Source organism: Kockovaella imperatae (genome assembly GCF_002102565.1).
Source record: "Kockovaella imperatae strain NRRL Y-17943 chromosome Unknown BD324scaffold_12, whole genome shotgun sequence".
In the NCBI taxonomy this organism is placed as follows: Eukaryota; Fungi; Basidiomycota; class Tremellomycetes; order Tremellales; family Cuniculitremaceae; genus Kockovaella; species Kockovaella imperatae.
In genome coordinates, this window is record NW_019028952.1 from 103,842 (window position 1) to 119,933 (window position 16,092).

The following is a 16,092-nucleotide window of genomic DNA, read 5'->3' on the forward strand; positions in this document are numbered from 1 at the left end:
AGGATCTGGAGGACTCGAGTGAAGACATCGAGAGGAATGGAAATAGGAGACTTTCCGATCCTTTTGTGCACTTCGCCTTGCTCCCAGGTCGTCGAGATCGAAGGTGCCATGGTGAATTGGTCGATGGTGCATAGATGGAATGTCAAGATAGATACTTCATGAAATCCGAAGTTTCGGATTTTCTACCGCCACCCTCGTTTCAGATGATCGGTTGACTGGACTTTGCAGCGATCCGAGCGTCCGCACCGTTTTTGAACAGATATATTATTCCAATCCATCGATCTCCTTTTCAGTGTTCTACTTCACACCACGATCACAGCTTCATCGCTGCAGCAGACTTACGATCAGTCCTCCCCACCGTCAGACATCGGCCTCGGGCTGCGCTGACACCTCGTACCCCCGGCCGCTCGACAGCGAGCCAGCCAGGCCTCTTAGCGAGATCCGCTCCTCTTCTCGACCTCACCTACAGGAGTCGCGTAAGTTTGTATCTGGCTAGCTCACTAGGTGGAGGTCGTCGATCGCAACCTCAGTACCATGGTCAACGCCTTTGGCTCCAGGAATGACCACGCCAGCACTGTACAGCCCATTCAAAATCCCTTCCTCCCACAAGCATCCACCAGGACCTATGCTGCTATCGCTACCGGGGTGCCCACTGCAACAGGACCGATAGTAGCCAACAGGCACAGCTCGACGCAAAATCGAGCGAAGACACCTGTCTCCAACGGTATGTTCACCAAAGTCGAACCACACCGATTTGTGTCCCGACCCCTGAGGCCAGGGTTCCTACCCAACATTCGTACACTTGACTCCAAGCCGCCCACTCTTCAACACGCCAAGTCCAGTTCCCACATTGCAACCTCAGACGACCATCCAACGCCCTCTGAAAAGCATGGATCAACGACGTCCAAGGACCCATCTGATCACTTCCATAAAGGGGGCGTTCCAAAGCCATCACCATCCGACCGCAGGAGCCGATCTATGTCACAAGCGGAACGCCACCAGGAAGCAAACGCAGACAATAGAGCTCAATCTCAGGTGTCGCATGGGTTCGGAAGCAAGGTCATCACTTCGAAGACATCATTACCAAATCTCGTAGTCGGCTCAATGGCAGCTGCTCGTACGAACCACAAAAATAACCCCTTCCTCAGCTCAGCGAGCAAACGTCCCAAAGTCGTTGGGTACGACGCACCCATTGAGCTTCATTCAGTATCCCGGATGAATGAGATCCAGCGTGAGTCTTGCTGAGACCACCGCATTTTGACTGTCATCACAGACGAGGTCGATCCAGAACTTGACTTCGGCTCACTTCGCGACCAGCCGATGGTTGAGCAACGATACAACGCCCCTTATCTTCTCATGTCGCTTCCGCAAGACTCTGAGGACCGGAATGTAGCGTCACTGACCGATGAGACTGACAATGAAGAGACAATGCGAAGGGAGAATGCGACCATGCAGTCCGAGGGTTATCAAAACAGACGAGTTGTCTCTGAGAAGGTCGCCATCTCCAAACACCTGATCTCTGCAGCTCATCAGCAAGCTGAACCTGATCTTGAGGCTCGCATCGAGGAGATGTCAATCCTGGTGCGAGACAGGATGGAACAGAATAGAACTCTGGTGAGCGAACACCCGAGTGCCATTCTGATTGTCAGGCTGCCGATAAAGATCGGCTCTCCAAAGTTTGTCAGGAGCTCGAGGCCAAGAGTGTGAAGCTCCAAATCACTATCGACTCTCTCACGACGAAGAACGCCGAGCTCGAGCAAGTTGTAGGCGTCGAAAAAGCGACTCGTCAGGATATGCAGTACAAAGCCAAACTTTACGCTCAAAAGATGCAGCTCAAGTGAGTGGCAGCCTGGTGGCTGAGCTGAGGGTCAGGTCCACCCAAGCTGTCAGTGACCTTGAATTGGCCCACAAAATGCAATGCACCGAGCTCAAGGCCAGATCGGAATCTCTGCTTGCAGAGGCTGAGAGGAGTAAAGCTGATCGAGAGCAGCTACGAGAGAGTGAGTGGCTGCAAGGCGTCGTACCTACAGGCAGAGCTAGAAACTGCGATGGAACAACACAAGACCCTTCGCGAGCTGCGACAGGCTTTTCATGAAGTACAGAACGAGAACAAGAGTCTTCTTCTCGACCTCGAAGCGGGTAGGTGACATTCGCAAGGTACATATATCTTGGCTCACAAGATACCAAGTTAAAGTCAAGTCGTCTGCCCTGGACGATCAGACTCAAGCTCTGACAGTTGACCTCTCCAACCATAAGTTCAAATGGTTAGCTTCCACAGTTCGGCACGTATCTGACGATCAGTACTGAGTTAGAGAATGAGCTCGCACGACTGCGACGAGAGGCAGAAACCCGAGCGACCGAGGTCGTGGAGGCAGACTTTCGACTTAAATCTGTGGCTGAGAAATTTGCAGAGTGAGCAGGAAGCAGTGCCATTGCTTATATCGAGTATACAAAAGGTTAAGATCGATGTCGAAGCAGAGGCCGAACGGGTTAAAAGACAGCTCGAGGAGTCCACGAAACGGAACGAACAATTGGCAGACGAATTGCGCCTCAAGGCAGGTCTTCTGCGTGTGGCACCTGACTGACGTACAGAAGATTAATGCCACAGTTGACAATTCTGCGGTCGAGCCTTTGAAGTTGGAGATTGCCTCCCTCAAGGAGCAGCTCGAACATGCTCAACGCTCTGAAGCTCAAGCACGTGACTCGAGTGTCTTTGAAAGATACAAGGCAGACGAGATGGTCAGTGATGCCATCCAGGTGACGCTCACCACAAAATAGACGGATGATGATATCGGTGTGGCTTGGTGGGAGACGAGGCTGATTGCCCGCAGCGTTCTACAAGCAGATCCAGATCGACGTCCAGAGTGAGCCTATATCACAGGCAGTGTCGCATCAACGCTTACAGGTCGAATGATGTCAAGCTGCCTGGACGATAGAAAAAGCCAAATACCAGAATGAGATTGGTACTTTGTCCAGGACCGTCAAGAATCTCGGGGGTGTTCAACAGCAGAAGGAGAGTGACCTCTTGCAGATGACAGAAGAGATCAAGAGAATCACTGCCCAAAGTCAGAAAATCCGAGAAGAGGCCAATAGAGCCAAGCAAGAGCTGGAAGAATGCCGAAAAGAGCTCAAGATTGTGAGTCCAGCTTAGAGCAATAATCACTGACATCCGTAGGAAACGGAGGCCAAAGACAGTGCCAACAGCCGAGCTGACAAGCTCCGCGTCCAACTGATTGCCGCCAAACGAGCAGAGCACCAATTGGAGGAAGAAGGGAAAAGCCATCCGGCGAAACCAGTCAAGCAAGCAAACAAGAAGAAGCCGACGACCAAGAAATGTTCAAACGCCTCGCAATCAGCAACAGAGGGTTCAAGCAAGGCAGCAAGAGTGGGTGACCGCGACATCACGCCAGACGATGAGATACAAGATTTCAGCCAAGTATGCGTATCAAGGCCTTCTTGAGACTGACTGCCAGATCGTTCCTGCTAAGCGCGGACCGACGGATTCTGAAGACATTAGATCCTACGAAGACCCCGAGCGGTCTCGAGCTGAACCCTCTCGGTCAAAAGCAAAGACTCCCAAATTCGTACGCGTTCAGAGCACAATGCGCTGTATATCGGCCTTGACGCCTGATCTAGACTAGATTCGCAAGTGCAACGCCTGAAATCATTGCTCCCGAACCCGAACCTGTACCACAAGAATCCTCAAGCGTTCCTCAAGCCAATATGCCAGTACCATCACAGAAACGCAAGACAAACGCTGCGGCACGAACCACAAGGAGCATGAGTGTCACTCCTATTGGGGAGGAATGAATATCAATGGGCGAGAATGACTAATAGCTGAAGAAGACGACTAATCCGTACTTGGTGCACGCAAGTCGATGTTAAGGATAAGATAGCGGATATTATGCGAAGACGAAAGTCATACATGTACATCCATGCATTCATTGTGCATACATACTGCATGAACCTTCGATTTCTCAGTCTGACAGATACGTCATGTATCCTCAACATGCACCCATCATATCTACATCTGTTTGTTACTCACATACAAGTTTCAAGATACAGCCAATTCACTCTGGCTCAACCTTCACAGAAACGGTATTAGATTCGCCCTGCAACAGTCTTTTGACATTGACAAATGCTCCAGCAGGATCATCCATCGCCAGTGTCCGGCCCACCAAGCTGGTCTGAACGATTGCCTGCTCCAAATGACTTCGAGGTGCGATTCCTCGGGAATCTGTGCGATGATTATCAGGAAACATTCTAGGTGGAAGCTAAACGTGAAGTTCACCTCTGATTCCGGCTATCAAGTCTGCCACCAATGGCTGTTTCCGCACCTCATTCACTGATTTGAGCCTGCCACTTAAAATGGTAAACGTCGATCGAAGAGATTGCTCGAGGTCCTCCTCCCAGTGCTCGTCCATACACCTTTGCATTAGCGCTCTGCCTTCTTCAATTGGATCGACATCAGTTGAAGGGTTCTCGATGGGTTGAGCCAATGATAAGAAGCAGAGCAGTTCAAGATCGTAGATCCGTAGTCTTCGTTCGATCCGACTCGGCATGTTGATGTACAGTTGGTCTAAGAAAGACCACGGCAGTCGCAAGTCGTCCCGAGATGTCAAGCGTAGTTGTAGCCAATCGATAGCTTTGGAAATGGAGGCAAAAGACTCGATGGTAGGATCAGAATCAAGTTCGGGCTCCTTGGTCGCATTACCAGAGACCGTGGTCCGAGGGATCCATTTTCGCCGAGCCATTTCCTTCTCCGTGGCTGCCAGAGTCGCTGTCAATCCCGCATGAGCCAGATAATCCAGCACCAGAGCTGCCGAAGTCTTATCGATAGGTTCAAGTGTGCTGACTGGTGCATTCCCATTCGGTGGTGTGACTTGATCGACCAGTCTTGGGACTTGACGGACAGAAGCATGATGCGCTTCAAACCATATTCGATCTCGGACGCCTTTGACATGTGTGTCAATGTCGTACTTGAAAGGTCCGGTGAAATTGACAGCAACAGTCTCTCGGAAGGTCTTGAGACCGACTGCAGGGAAGAGACCTGGTCCAAGGTTCTTGAATCGATAGGCTGAAGATAAGTTAGCACGAGCGGGGCCGGACATGGTTGAGACCTGCCTAAGAGTCTCCCGTTCTTGGTGAAGAATGCTCTCTTTTGAGTGTAATCAATTCCACAGCCTACAATGTCCCCAGCTGATACGAACCCGATCATTTCAGCGACAGGCCTTTCGTTTTATGACCTTTCGTCTCACCTCCCCATTTCTCGCCAAAGTCCTGACCCTGACCTTTACCCTCAAACGTCTTGCCGTCATCTCCATGCCATCCCCAGCTTCCTGGCTCCCACCCAACCAAACGGCTAAGCTTTGTCTTCTCGCGCATCCAACCAACACTCATATGCCCCTCTTCACCTGCATCGACCACTTCGACTTCGTAGTAGTGAATGCCACAGGCCAGAGGTATCGGCTTAGTGGTCCGCAAGGCCGAGGCATTTTGATCGGAATTGGTCTCTCGTGAGGGCGAGAGGTAGGTGAAAGTGATGTGGCTTTGAGGTCCGAGCGAAGCATGTCTGACACGCTGCTCCAGACCGACATTCGAAGTAGACGTTGGCGGTTCAAACTCCAACGGGATGGGCGTTGATGGGTCTAGCGTGGTGTACTCCAGATAGCTTGGGCGAGAAGGCGAGAGCACAGGATCCGGTTTGGTATCAAGCTTCCGCCTCTTGGACCGGCTTTCATTCTCCTCCAACGATCGCTTCTTGCCCTGACTCTGGACGACTAGAGGCGTATGCTGATTCTGAAGATCCTCATTCGTAGGTTTCATGCCGTGTGATGCGTAGATACCCTCCACCCTTGGCCGTCTGAGCTCGTCCCCTATTTGAGCTGCCAATCGATCTATCAAGCTCCGCCTGCGTCGATTGTTAGACCCTCGGCTCAATGTCAAAGCACCTCCGCTGCCTCCGAGTACCCTGAGATCATCACTTGTCCTATTCTGCCCTTGTCTGTACAGCCGTGATCGGTTTTGAGGTTCCTCCGCTTGATCCTCTTCATCGCTGTCGGACTCCATTGACCTCCCACCAAAGACGGTTCGCATCATCCTCGGTGCTCGGTTCGGATACCCTTGACGTCTAGCCGCGTCTATCGCTCCTGCCCAACTGTCTCTCGATCTCCCAGCCAATAAATCCGACATGGATATTCTAGATCCAGACGCCTCAGCGTCCCCTTCGCTAGCCCGCCAAGGAGGAGCGTGGATGCTCGAGCTTGAGCCTGCAGTGATGGGATTCAATTCATCTAGACTCTCTTGTCGATCCACATCTTCCGTCGTCCACTGCCTTCGGAGTATCGACGCATAAGTCGGCGACTCCGTTGAGGGTTGAGCGGACGAAGCGGCAAATGCAAAGATGGGCCGAGACTCGTTAGAGGAAGAAGCACCACCCGACTGGACCGGCGGTGGCATAGGTCGTCTGATAGGGGAAGAGCAGCGTGGTTGGTTGTTGTGGTGTCGTCAACGCAAGTACACGTTTAGAGAACGTTAGACAATGGAGACCCGAGAGATTAGATTGACGCATCGTCTCCGCAACGGCCATTACGTACAACCGTGCGGTTGATAATCAGTGGCACGTGACAAGCGACCGTTTATCACCCACCTGGTGGACGAAGCGTCGCAGATATCAAATGTACATGAGAAGAAGGTCAGACTGTCATCGCGGCCCCAGCCTGACTACAAGGATACTCTGAATCCTCACGAGAGAGTCTCGGAATCCAGCTTGCAGCTTGTCCCTTCCCACCACCTCCTGCTAGAGCTGGCATGTGCCACACTCGCCGGAACCTATTTCTTCAGCCAATAAAACCCATTCGCGCGTCTGGCTTGGGTTCACTTGAAAGTCGGATCCATGGTAGCATCCACGTCCATGGTCACTTCAAGACGGGCAAACAACAAGTGAAGGTGTGTCAGGGCTTTCATATTCTCGTCATCGCCTCGTTCCATCCAGTGACCTCCGCACCCATGGTGTAATGTCCGGTCCCGGTTACCCTCCCATTCAATACTACGGTCATCAAGGAGAGTATCAATATCGGCAACATCCACCTTCAGGACCGCATCCACACGCATACCCTCAGCATTACCAACCGCAAACTGCTGTCCCGTTCCCTGCTCCAGACTACAACGGATATCCTTCGCACCAAGGCTATTTGCAAACCCCACAATCCTTGGCATCGAACGCGCAGTATTACCCCAATCCTAGCTACTATCCTCCTCCTCACCCTCAAGCTTCAGGCCCATCCGGACATTGGGGACAATTGCAGCCTCAAGCGCAGCCCGAGCTCGTCGGCTATCCATCGGACTTTCCCGCAGACCCATCTCACGTCTCGCCCGTAACCCCAGCTGCACTGCCGCTGCCCAAGTCGATAACTCTGGATCCAGCAGTACTTCAGCAGGAGCCGACCGCGCCCTCGACATCTCTCAAATTGCGTATCCGTCGGCCGGTAGCACCTCTGGATCCAGCACCAGATATGAGTCGACGAAACTCGGGTACGGTCAAGACCGAGGAGTCTTTCTCATCCTCTGGTCGCCCGGTTCGAGGAGCACGCGTCGCTGCAGAGCGCAAGTTTACGTCGTATGCCGAAGCAGACTCAGAGGAAGACGGGGAGGGAGAGGAGGAATACGAAGAGGAGGCAGTACCTCAGCCCAGGAGGACTGAGCGGAACAACGCGGGGAAGACCGCTGTGAGGTTCTCTGATGACGATCATGAGGCCGCGCCGATACCGACAACGAGGAACAGCAGAGGGAGGAAACGAAGGGTCGATCCCGACGAGGACGATGAGGACGAGGGACATGTCGTTCAGCCAGCCAGAAATGCTTTCCCTACTCGATCTACCCGACTCTCAAATGGACATGCTGCTGCTGTTGAGCAATCGGCGCCCGTCCCGACACCCAAGTCTAGACACTCTTCCGCCGATGCAGAGTCATTCGAACCTTCCGCAACGGAGGACGACGGATCTGATGATCAGCTAGGTGGCTTCGGAACGCCATCTGACGATGATGAGGGGTCTTTCATCGAATACGACGATCGGCCACCACCTCGCCGTGCTACCCGTCGTCGGGCGCAACCACCTCGTCGATCGACCCGAAATTCCAACCGTCGAGCTGATTCAGACGACGATTTTGGAGCACCCAAACGGCAGCTCCGACAGAGAACAAGTAAAGTCAACTATGAGCTTCCACCTCTGGATATCTCGGCCGAATTGGTTCAGGAGACGATTGCCAATGCTGCTGGCGCGAGTCGACGTCGTGGTGGTATGGGCTTTGCCAATGGCTCTGGGTCTCAATTTCCTTCCGCAAAGGGAACGTGGGCTGGACGAGGCGCTCTCCCTCAAGCCATGGGCGACATGGATACCAGCGACTCTGACATGGAATTTGCTATCCCAAAACTTGGTCAAGGCCAAGGCTCTCAGAATGTGCGTACTGGTGGTCCTTCCGACGTACCGAATTATGGCCGAATCAATCCCAAATCTAATCTGGCCGACGCAGATCCACTCGGCGTCGATATGAATGTAACCTTTGACAATGTTGGAGGTCTCGACAATCACATCAATCAGTTGAAGGAGATGGTCGCTTTACCATTACTGTATCCCGAGCTATTCCAGAAATTTGGCCTGACTCCACCTCGCGGCGTCCTCTTCCATGGTCCTCCGGGGACCGGAAAAACGCTTCTAGCTCGTGCGCTTGCAGCATCGTGCAGTACAGGAAATACCAAAATTGCATTCTTCATGCGAAAAGGTGCCGATGTTTTATCGAAATGGGTCGGTGAAGCGGAACGACAGCTGAGAATGTTGTTTGAGGAGGCTAGGGCGTGCCAACCCAGTATCATCTTTTTCGACGAGATTGATGGTCTCGCCCCCGTCAGGAGCTCGAAGCAGGATCAGATCCATGCCAGTCTGGTCTCGACACTCCTGGCGCTCATGGATGGGATGGATGGCCGAGGTGAGTACAACATTGTATCTTTGGCTGAAGGTGCAGGTCAAGTCATCGTCATCGGCGCTACGAACCGGCCTGATGCCGTCGATTCTGCCCTGCGACGTCCGGGTCGATTCGACCGCGAATTCTATTTCCCACTTCCCAACCGAGACGCTCGACGAAAGATCATCCAGATCAACACACGGGAGTGGTCACCGCCTTTGTCTGGAACTCTATTGGATAGACTGTCTGTCATGACAAAGGGATATGGTGGAGCAGATCTGAGAGTGAGTTACTTTGCAGCTCGACAGCTGATAGTATAGGCCCTATGCACCGAAGCAGCCCTCAATGCCATTCAGCGGAGGTATCCTCAGATCTACAAGTCCTCAGACCGGCTCCTATTGGACCATGGAAGCATCTCTGTCGGCGCAAAAGACTTTATGATGTCAATTCAGAGTAGGTTCAACTCACCGGCCATGTTGCTGACGAATCAGAAATCACTCCATCCTCCGCTCGATCCACTTCTTCAGCTGCATCGCAACTTCCTGCTCATCTATTGCCACTCCTAAGTCGACCTTTGGATCGCCTCAAGGGAGCTGTCGATCGAGTTCTGCCACGACACAAACCCCTGACCGCGCTCGAGGAAGCCGAGTTTGTTGACGATATCGGTGACGATCTCGAGAAGCACATGATGGTGCAGTCGTTGGACAAGTTGCGCACTTTCCGTCCGCGCCTCTTGATTCATGGCCCTTCAGGAATGGGCCAGAATTATTTAGGTCCAGCTATCTTGCATCATTTGGAAGGCTTCCATGTGCAAAGCTTGGACATTGGCACGCTCATGGCGGACTCTACGCGCACACCCGAAGCGACCCTGGTCCAGCTGTTCGTCGAGGCGAAGCGGCACCAGCCCTCGATCCTGTTCATACCTTCCCTCCTGCCTTGGACCTACGCTCTGACGGAGTCTACGAGAATACTGTTTCAATCTCTCCTTCACGGCATACCTTCATCCGATCCAGTCCTTCTACTGGCCCTGTCCGATCAGCCTTTCAATCAAATTCCTCAAGAGATTCGAGCCTGGTTCGGGTCCAGTGGAGAAGCCAAAGCGGAGCTGGTGTCTCCATCAAACGTGAGTGTGCTATCACAAGATCACGCTGATGTCTAGTCGGAACGATCCGAGTACCTCGCCTCATTATTCGAAGCATTCCAAAGGCCACCGTCCGATTTCCCAGATGCCCTACCAAGGCAGAAGCGAGTTTTGGAGATCCTGCCTCCTGCCCCGCCATTGCCACCCAGGGAGCCGACAGAAGCGGAGATCCAGCGCGAACTCGAAAAAGATCAGCGGGCTCGAGACATGCTGTATGTCAGTTTCATACACCTGGTTCAAGAGATCTCAAAGAAATTCCGTAAAGTTGTCGCCGGTGTCAGGGTGAGCCAACTTGTGCTTGTCTCAGCTAAATGATTAGAACGATGCCTTCATTGTCAGTCAGATGCTGGCTGCTCAGGCCAACGCGTCACCTCCGGAAGCTGTCATTCCCGTCTCGCTCGAAGCGGAATCTGTTCCCAATGGACATGATACGGACGCACTTGGGACGACAATATCAGCCGAGCCATCTGCCTCTGCGCCTGCCGTGCTCGAGACTGTCCCGCCGGTTGCGCCTGAGCCTCCATCTCATTCACCAGTAGCCACATGGCAAGCGCACGATGTCGATATTGATACGATTCACCGCAAACTCTCTCGACACAAGTACTACACTCCAGCCGACTTTCTGGAGGACATCGACAAGATAGCAGACAACGCGGCTCACCTTGGAGATCCAGATCGTCAAGCTCGGATTGGAGAAATGGCTGCCAATGCAAGACTCCACGTTTCCCACTTCGATCCAAAGTGGACGCCGGAGTTCGAACGACTTAAAGTGAGAATGCTGCAAAGGAAGGCGCAGAGGGAGAAAGAAAAGCAGGCCAAATTGTCGGATGTCGAGGGGGGCAACGAGGTCAACGGTACGGCCGAAGTGACTGTCGATGGAGAGAACGGGGTGGAAAGTACATTGAAACGCCAGAGAGAGGACGAAGAAGGTGGAGACAGGGAGAGCAGCAAGAGATTACGAGAAGAAATGGACAATGATCCGGCGCCAGAGCCTGTGGTTCAAGCTCCGCCTCTCGAACCAGAGCAAGAAGTGCTGGCCGAGATCGCGACTGTCCCTGAACCTCGCCCTGTGTCTTATCCACCCTTCGTCCTTCCATCTGATCTGTGGTCGCGATTCCGATCGATACTGGTAGAATCTACGTCGGCTCTCAGTATCGACCAATTGGAGCAGGTCCGAGCTGGATGTTTCGACAGACTATGGCGTCGACGAGCCGACTGGGATCGCACAGCGGTCGTGCAGGAATGCCTCGAATGGGTCCAAGAGCACCTGATTGAAATTGCGGACGACGCAGAGAAGGACCTCGAATGAGGTTCAAATGACACAACCACACACATTTATACATGACTCATGTATCAGGGGATAATGTCTATAGACTACTTTCGCTTGGCCCACTTGGGAGGTTCATCCTTTCCGTCGTCTTCGAGCTTGTCTCCCTCCTCCTTTGTCTTGTGCACCGATCGGGGATCATGTTCTGCCGGAGCGTATACAGTGAAGAGACATAACGGCGTGGGTCCGGTGTTAATGACTGAGGCGGCGGTTTAGAAGAGGAACTGAACCAGACCACGGGATCTATCTTCTCACAATTGTGCTTGGTTCCCTGAGGGACGACCACCATGTCTCCCGCTTGGACTTCTGCTTCTTCCCCAGCGACAATCGCTTTGCATTTTCCAGAAGTGAAGATGAGGTGTTGGTCGACTTCGTGGACCTAGAGAGTGGTGGTGGTGAACGATGGTCAGTGGCAGAATAGCCACTCCCCTCTGCCACTTGAAACGCCCCTACTCACCTCTTCACCAATGTCTCCTCCCACAGGCACAGTCATCACGACCAGTTGACTGTCCCTACCGGTCCATAGAACCGTTCTGAAATCGGGATACTGAGAAGGCAATGCATTGATAGCTTTGAAATGCTTCATCTTGTTCTCTGGTGGAGGTGGTGTTCCAGACATTTTCTTAGATGATGAAGGTGAAGGTAACGATGAAGCTGCACGAATGCTTGTCAGACTCATGCCAGCGGATTGCAAGGGTATGAACGGATGAGAACAAGTACAAGCTTCGATAGCTCGAAGGAGGACAGGACGCATGGATCGAGACAGCATGGTTGAAGAAGTTGGGGACGTACTGCTGTGGCGTGCTGATGTCAGTGGATGAGATCAAACGATGGCAGCGTGACACTCTCACTGTATTTGATCACGATACGATTTATGAGATGTACAACACCAAGATCCTGTCGATGCGATGATTCTAAATCGCCTCCTCGCCCCTCCCGGCCTTGGATGCTCGCTCGTTTCCTTTGTATGGGCCATCGATCGACGTGACATCATTTCACAGGGGAATATCGAATTCCAGCGAAAAGTCAATGAATAATAATAATAATGTTCCTCTCGCGTCGGGCGGGGCGTCCCGTTTGTCTTTTGCAACGTCCTAGAGCCCACAGTGATGCTCACAAGGAGATGAGCAGCGATGGACCCGTGAGGCAGACGACTTTCAAGCGAAATGGACATGTCAATTTCTTCCTGAGATGTCTACAGGCATTACCAGCCAGTGGGACCTCACAGGATGCCAATAGGTGAGTTGAATTTGAAAACGACACGGCGAGCCAGTAACTGTCTGACTGACTGACACCGCTGCAAGAATCACTATTGCCTACTTTTGTCTCTCTGGTCTAGAACTTCTAGGAGCACTGGAGGACAAGACCACGGCTCAGCAGAGGGATGCATGGATAGAGTGGATTTGGAGTTTGCGGTCTCGTAGGTTGTTACGAGGCCGCGCAAAAGGTGATCAAATCATAGCAAATGGAGGATTCGGAGGTTCAACGTTCATGATCACCACCTCTGTAAGTGAGACTAGAAAGTGGTTCGGAGCTTCACTGAAAGAAATGTCAACAACTCAGAATGCCAACACCTCGCCTGGACATCTACCATCGACCTATACAGCCCTGCTTTGCTTGGCGATTTTACGAGCACCTCTCGACAGGTTAGACGTGCCTGGACTAGTGTCCTTCCTACGCTCCTGTCAAGGTCAAGACGGCTCGTGAGGATCACAAGAGTATGATTGCACGAAAGCTGACGTATACATCCCCTCAGCTTTTCTCCCCTTCCTCGATCTCAGTCTGAGGGCGATTTCCAGAGCGACCTGCGCATGACTTACTGTGCTTGTGCGGTATCCAGTATTATCTCGGATTTCTCAGGGATCAATGTGGACGCAGCAAGGGCCATGATCCGGCAATGCAGAGTAAGTCAGGTGAACGAGATCTGCGCTGACTCCATCTCAAGACATGGGAGGGAGGGTATGCAGCTCGTCCAGGAATCATCGAGGCACAGGGTGGGCGAGAGTGATGACATGCCAAGATTTTCCTCATGACTGATTCAAGGGCAGGAGGAACGACGTACTGCGCTATGGCTTCGCTCAAGCTCTTGGAGGCGGATGGCAAGGCAGACAGTACCGAGGACCATGAAGAAACTCTCAGATGGTTGCTTCAACGCCAAATTGGCGGATTTCAAGGCCGTCCCGGCAAGCTAGAAGATGTTTGCTATTCGTTCTGGTGTGGAGGAGCATTGTCTGTGAGTCCACAGAAGTTGATACCGCGTTCACTCACTGTGGTCAGATACTCGGTCGATCAGACCTTTTGGATGCTCAGTCAGATCGGACTTTTCTCCTCAGCGCACAATACCCCTTTGGCGGATTCGGCAAAGAGCCAGAGGACCCACCGGACCCGTATCATTCTTACCTTGCCTTGGCAGCTTTGTCGATGCACGAACCCGCAGCTAAAGAGCATGCTCTGGGCCTCAAATCGCTGGTACCGACCTGGAATGTCAGTGAGGAGAGCGCTAAATGGTTAAGAGGAGAAATCAGCCGGATCAAGGCTCTGAAATACCCTGCATGAAATATAATTTACAAGTAAGGATGCTATGAATGCGAATACAAATGTAACTTGCTTCCCTTGCCCTTGGCCTCTCAGTGGTCCTCTGCGGAACTCAACCGCTGCCTTCCGACCCACGTCTCGCCTGTGACTGGCAGATCCTCTAGCGTGGCCCTTCCCGGCACACCCTTCAGATCAACCTTGACGCTGGCCATGCCTTTTATGCCGGCTTCCGCCCCACCCTTGAACACCACTTTGCTTGCAAAGTTGCGAAACACCCCATCCCGACCTTCCAAAACTTGTAATGGCACATTGGTCATGGGCGCAGTGACGATGATAGCGTACGGGTGGAGAGGGTCGTCGGATGGCGCAGTTGTGGAATTTAAGAAATCTTCAGGATTGATCCTTCCAAACGCATTTGGAGGAGGTTCGTCTGGATCAGCATCCTCATCGCCTGCCGGACCATTGTAGACCAACACATCGGGCGCGACGCCCTTGACATCCAATTGGATCTTCTGCATCGTTTCGGGCAATTCGACTCTCGCGACGACGGTACCAGAAGCGAGGAACTGTCCTGCACGTTCCGAGATCCGCATGTGTTCGATTGAGACGCTTTTGATGACTTTGGGAGGCGGCTGCGGTCCGGGAAAGGTGAGTGAAACGGCAACATCGGGCAGCACTTCGAGAATCCATTGAGGGGGAGGATTGGCCGCTGGGACCTTGAGCCCCGATACGATGATTGGATTATCTTGTCCATGCAGGAATCGCTGGAGAAAGGTAGAGAGCGAGGAGGTGTTGCGATGCATGAGATTCGCTATTATCTCGCCCTCGAGTGAGAGATGGAGCGCCTTGGCCGAGTCTAGCCGTAAGGGAGAGGTGGTCACCCGGGCCATCGCCGATCCGTCAGATAGCGAAATGAGAAAAGGTAGAGCGAACGGAATATCCAGACCGAGATCGTACTCGGCGAACGGATTTGGCAGAGTTGCTGATGCATTGATACCGAGTGCTGATGTGCCAATTGTCTGAAGGTGATACGAGTCGAGGTGCACCAGCTCCGACAAGTTCAATTGATGACCTGGTCGAGGCAGTCCATTCAAATGGGGGACTATAGAAGAGACTCAGTGTGAGTACACTTTGAATGGATGCGGGACTGAATCATGAGACAAAAGTAACGCGAGGGGAGATATGGAAATGGTAAACTCACTGTCCATCTTCACGTTTAGGCTTAGATCCTGTTTCTCCAATTGACCATATTTTGACCACCACACTCCTTCTGGAAGACTGACAGCAACGGACTGCACAGATACCAAGACGTTGACTTGTCCTTGCATCCACCAAGACTGTAGGTAATGCAGCATGTCTGAGCCTTGAAAAGTCGGTTCAACAAATGCCAAGAAGCTGACTGGTTTCAGCCAATCTTTGGAATCGTCCGCGTCCAGGACCAGTGGGACCGGTATCGATTGATTGACACGAACAGATAGTAACGGTGCTGCTGAGCTGTGCTCTACACGATGGACAGCGATATGGTGAGGAAATACCACATTGATGGCCTGTTGAGGCAACTGGGCGAGGGCTTGTCTGGCTGTCCATCGTCGGATCCATTCCCACCATCCGACACCTTGTCCTCGATCTCCTCTGCTTGTCGGATCGCCATCAGAATCTCCATCATATCGCTTGGTCCCCAGAGCCAAATCTGCATCTATTCCCATGCGCACAGTGACATTCACGCAGACTCCATGATCAGTGATATTGAGCACCTGTACGCTATCCGGATGACTGTACACGAATGCAGTGTTCGGTAGTGTGGCCATTTCAGATTCCGAAGGTTTAAACGAGTATCCAAGGAGAAGGACAAACAGCATCGCTGTGAAAATGAAGGAGAAAATGACAAGTCCAGCTGTCAGAAGAAAAGAACAGGTTTGTCGGGGGAGTCTAGCAGCTGTCGGTGTGCGTGGCGAATACTCGACTGGTGAGTCCGCCTGGTAAGACGAGCCGAGCAATGAGTCCGTCTCAGATGGCTGAGCCGCTCGGGCTTTGCCTTTGCGTTTACTGGGCTCCATCTTGAGACACTGCGCGAGCTTCAAGGGGCCATACGTAGAAAAGGTGCCATGAAGAGAGAGCCTTCGTCGAT

General features: G+C 52.5%; 6 protein-coding genes across 6 annotated transcripts; 3 read left to right on the top strand and 3 right to left on the bottom strand.

Annotated features, from left to right (window-relative positions):
- Nucleotides 1–1,269: 1,269 nt before the first annotated feature.
- BD324DRAFT_106718 (hypothetical protein) lies at nucleotides 1,270–3,708 on the top strand. Its single transcript, XM_022011921.1, has 13 exons — nucleotides 1,270–1,614; nucleotides 1,650–1,837; nucleotides 1,873–2,000; nucleotides 2,035–2,139; nucleotides 2,189–2,264; nucleotides 2,302–2,412; nucleotides 2,447–2,555; nucleotides 2,596–2,739; nucleotides 2,779–2,794; nucleotides 2,832–2,864; nucleotides 2,922–3,136; nucleotides 3,176–3,584; nucleotides 3,637–3,708. Exons 1-12 carry the CDS (start codon nucleotides 1,321–1,323, stop codon nucleotides 3,458–3,460), a joined length of 1,704 nt encoding a protein of 567 aa, XP_021869154.1. The 5' UTR covers nucleotides 1,270–1,320; the 3' UTR covers nucleotides 3,461–3,584; nucleotides 3,637–3,708.
- A 215-nt stretch (nucleotides 3,709–3,923) lies between these two features.
- On the bottom strand, nucleotides 3,924–6,558 carry BD324DRAFT_633305 (hypothetical protein). Its single transcript, XM_022016613.1, has 4 exons — nucleotides 5,259–6,558; nucleotides 5,125–5,199; nucleotides 4,292–5,077; nucleotides 3,924–4,237 (listed from the first exon to the last, which is right to left on the bottom strand). The coding sequence occupies exons 1-4, from the start codon at nucleotides 6,457–6,459 to the stop codon at nucleotides 4,071–4,073; spliced, it is 2,229 nt and encodes a 742-aa protein (XP_021869155.1). The 5' UTR covers nucleotides 6,460–6,558; the 3' UTR covers nucleotides 3,924–4,070.
- A 458-nt stretch (nucleotides 6,559–7,016) lies between these two features.
- BD324DRAFT_609696 (hypothetical protein) lies at nucleotides 7,017–11,411 on the top strand (the record flags this gene model as incomplete). The annotated part of the gene is made up of 6 exons (XM_022014165.1): nucleotides 7,017–8,985; nucleotides 9,022–9,245; nucleotides 9,282–9,414; nucleotides 9,453–10,084; nucleotides 10,121–10,384; nucleotides 10,422–11,411. 6 exons carry the CDS (start codon nucleotides 7,017–7,019, stop codon nucleotides 11,409–11,411), a joined length of 4,212 nt encoding a protein of 1,403 aa, XP_021869156.1.
- A 53-nt stretch (nucleotides 11,412–11,464) lies between these two features.
- Nucleotides 11,465–12,475, bottom strand: BD324DRAFT_633312 (RmlC-like cupin domain-containing protein). The gene is given in 5 exon segments (XM_022016614.1): nucleotides 11,465–11,628; nucleotides 11,685–11,808; nucleotides 11,887–12,083; nucleotides 12,269–12,270; nucleotides 12,281–12,475. 5 exon segments carry the CDS (start codon nucleotides 12,421–12,423, stop codon nucleotides 11,477–11,479), a joined length of 618 nt encoding a protein of 205 aa, XP_021869157.1. The 5' UTR covers nucleotides 12,424–12,475; the 3' UTR covers nucleotides 11,465–11,476.
- On the top strand, nucleotides 12,476–14,023 carry BD324DRAFT_633317 (terpenoid cyclases/protein prenyltransferase alpha-alpha toroid). Its single transcript, XM_022016615.1, has 8 exons — nucleotides 12,476–12,668; nucleotides 12,734–12,849; nucleotides 12,892–12,935; nucleotides 12,993–13,132; nucleotides 13,186–13,333; nucleotides 13,375–13,423; nucleotides 13,478–13,662; nucleotides 13,707–14,023. Exons 1-8 carry the CDS (start codon nucleotides 12,553–12,555, stop codon nucleotides 13,983–13,985), a joined length of 1,077 nt encoding a protein of 358 aa, XP_021869158.1. The 5' UTR covers nucleotides 12,476–12,552; the 3' UTR covers nucleotides 13,986–14,023.
- Nucleotides 14,024–16,078, bottom strand: BD324DRAFT_633320 (hypothetical protein). Its single transcript, XM_022016616.1, has 2 exons — nucleotides 15,166–16,078; nucleotides 14,024–15,066 (listed from the first exon to the last, which is right to left on the bottom strand). Exons 1-2 carry the CDS (start codon nucleotides 16,019–16,021, stop codon nucleotides 14,057–14,059), a joined length of 1,866 nt encoding a protein of 621 aa, XP_021869159.1. The 5' UTR covers nucleotides 16,022–16,078; the 3' UTR covers nucleotides 14,024–14,056.
- Nucleotides 16,079–16,092: the final 14 nt, after the last annotated feature.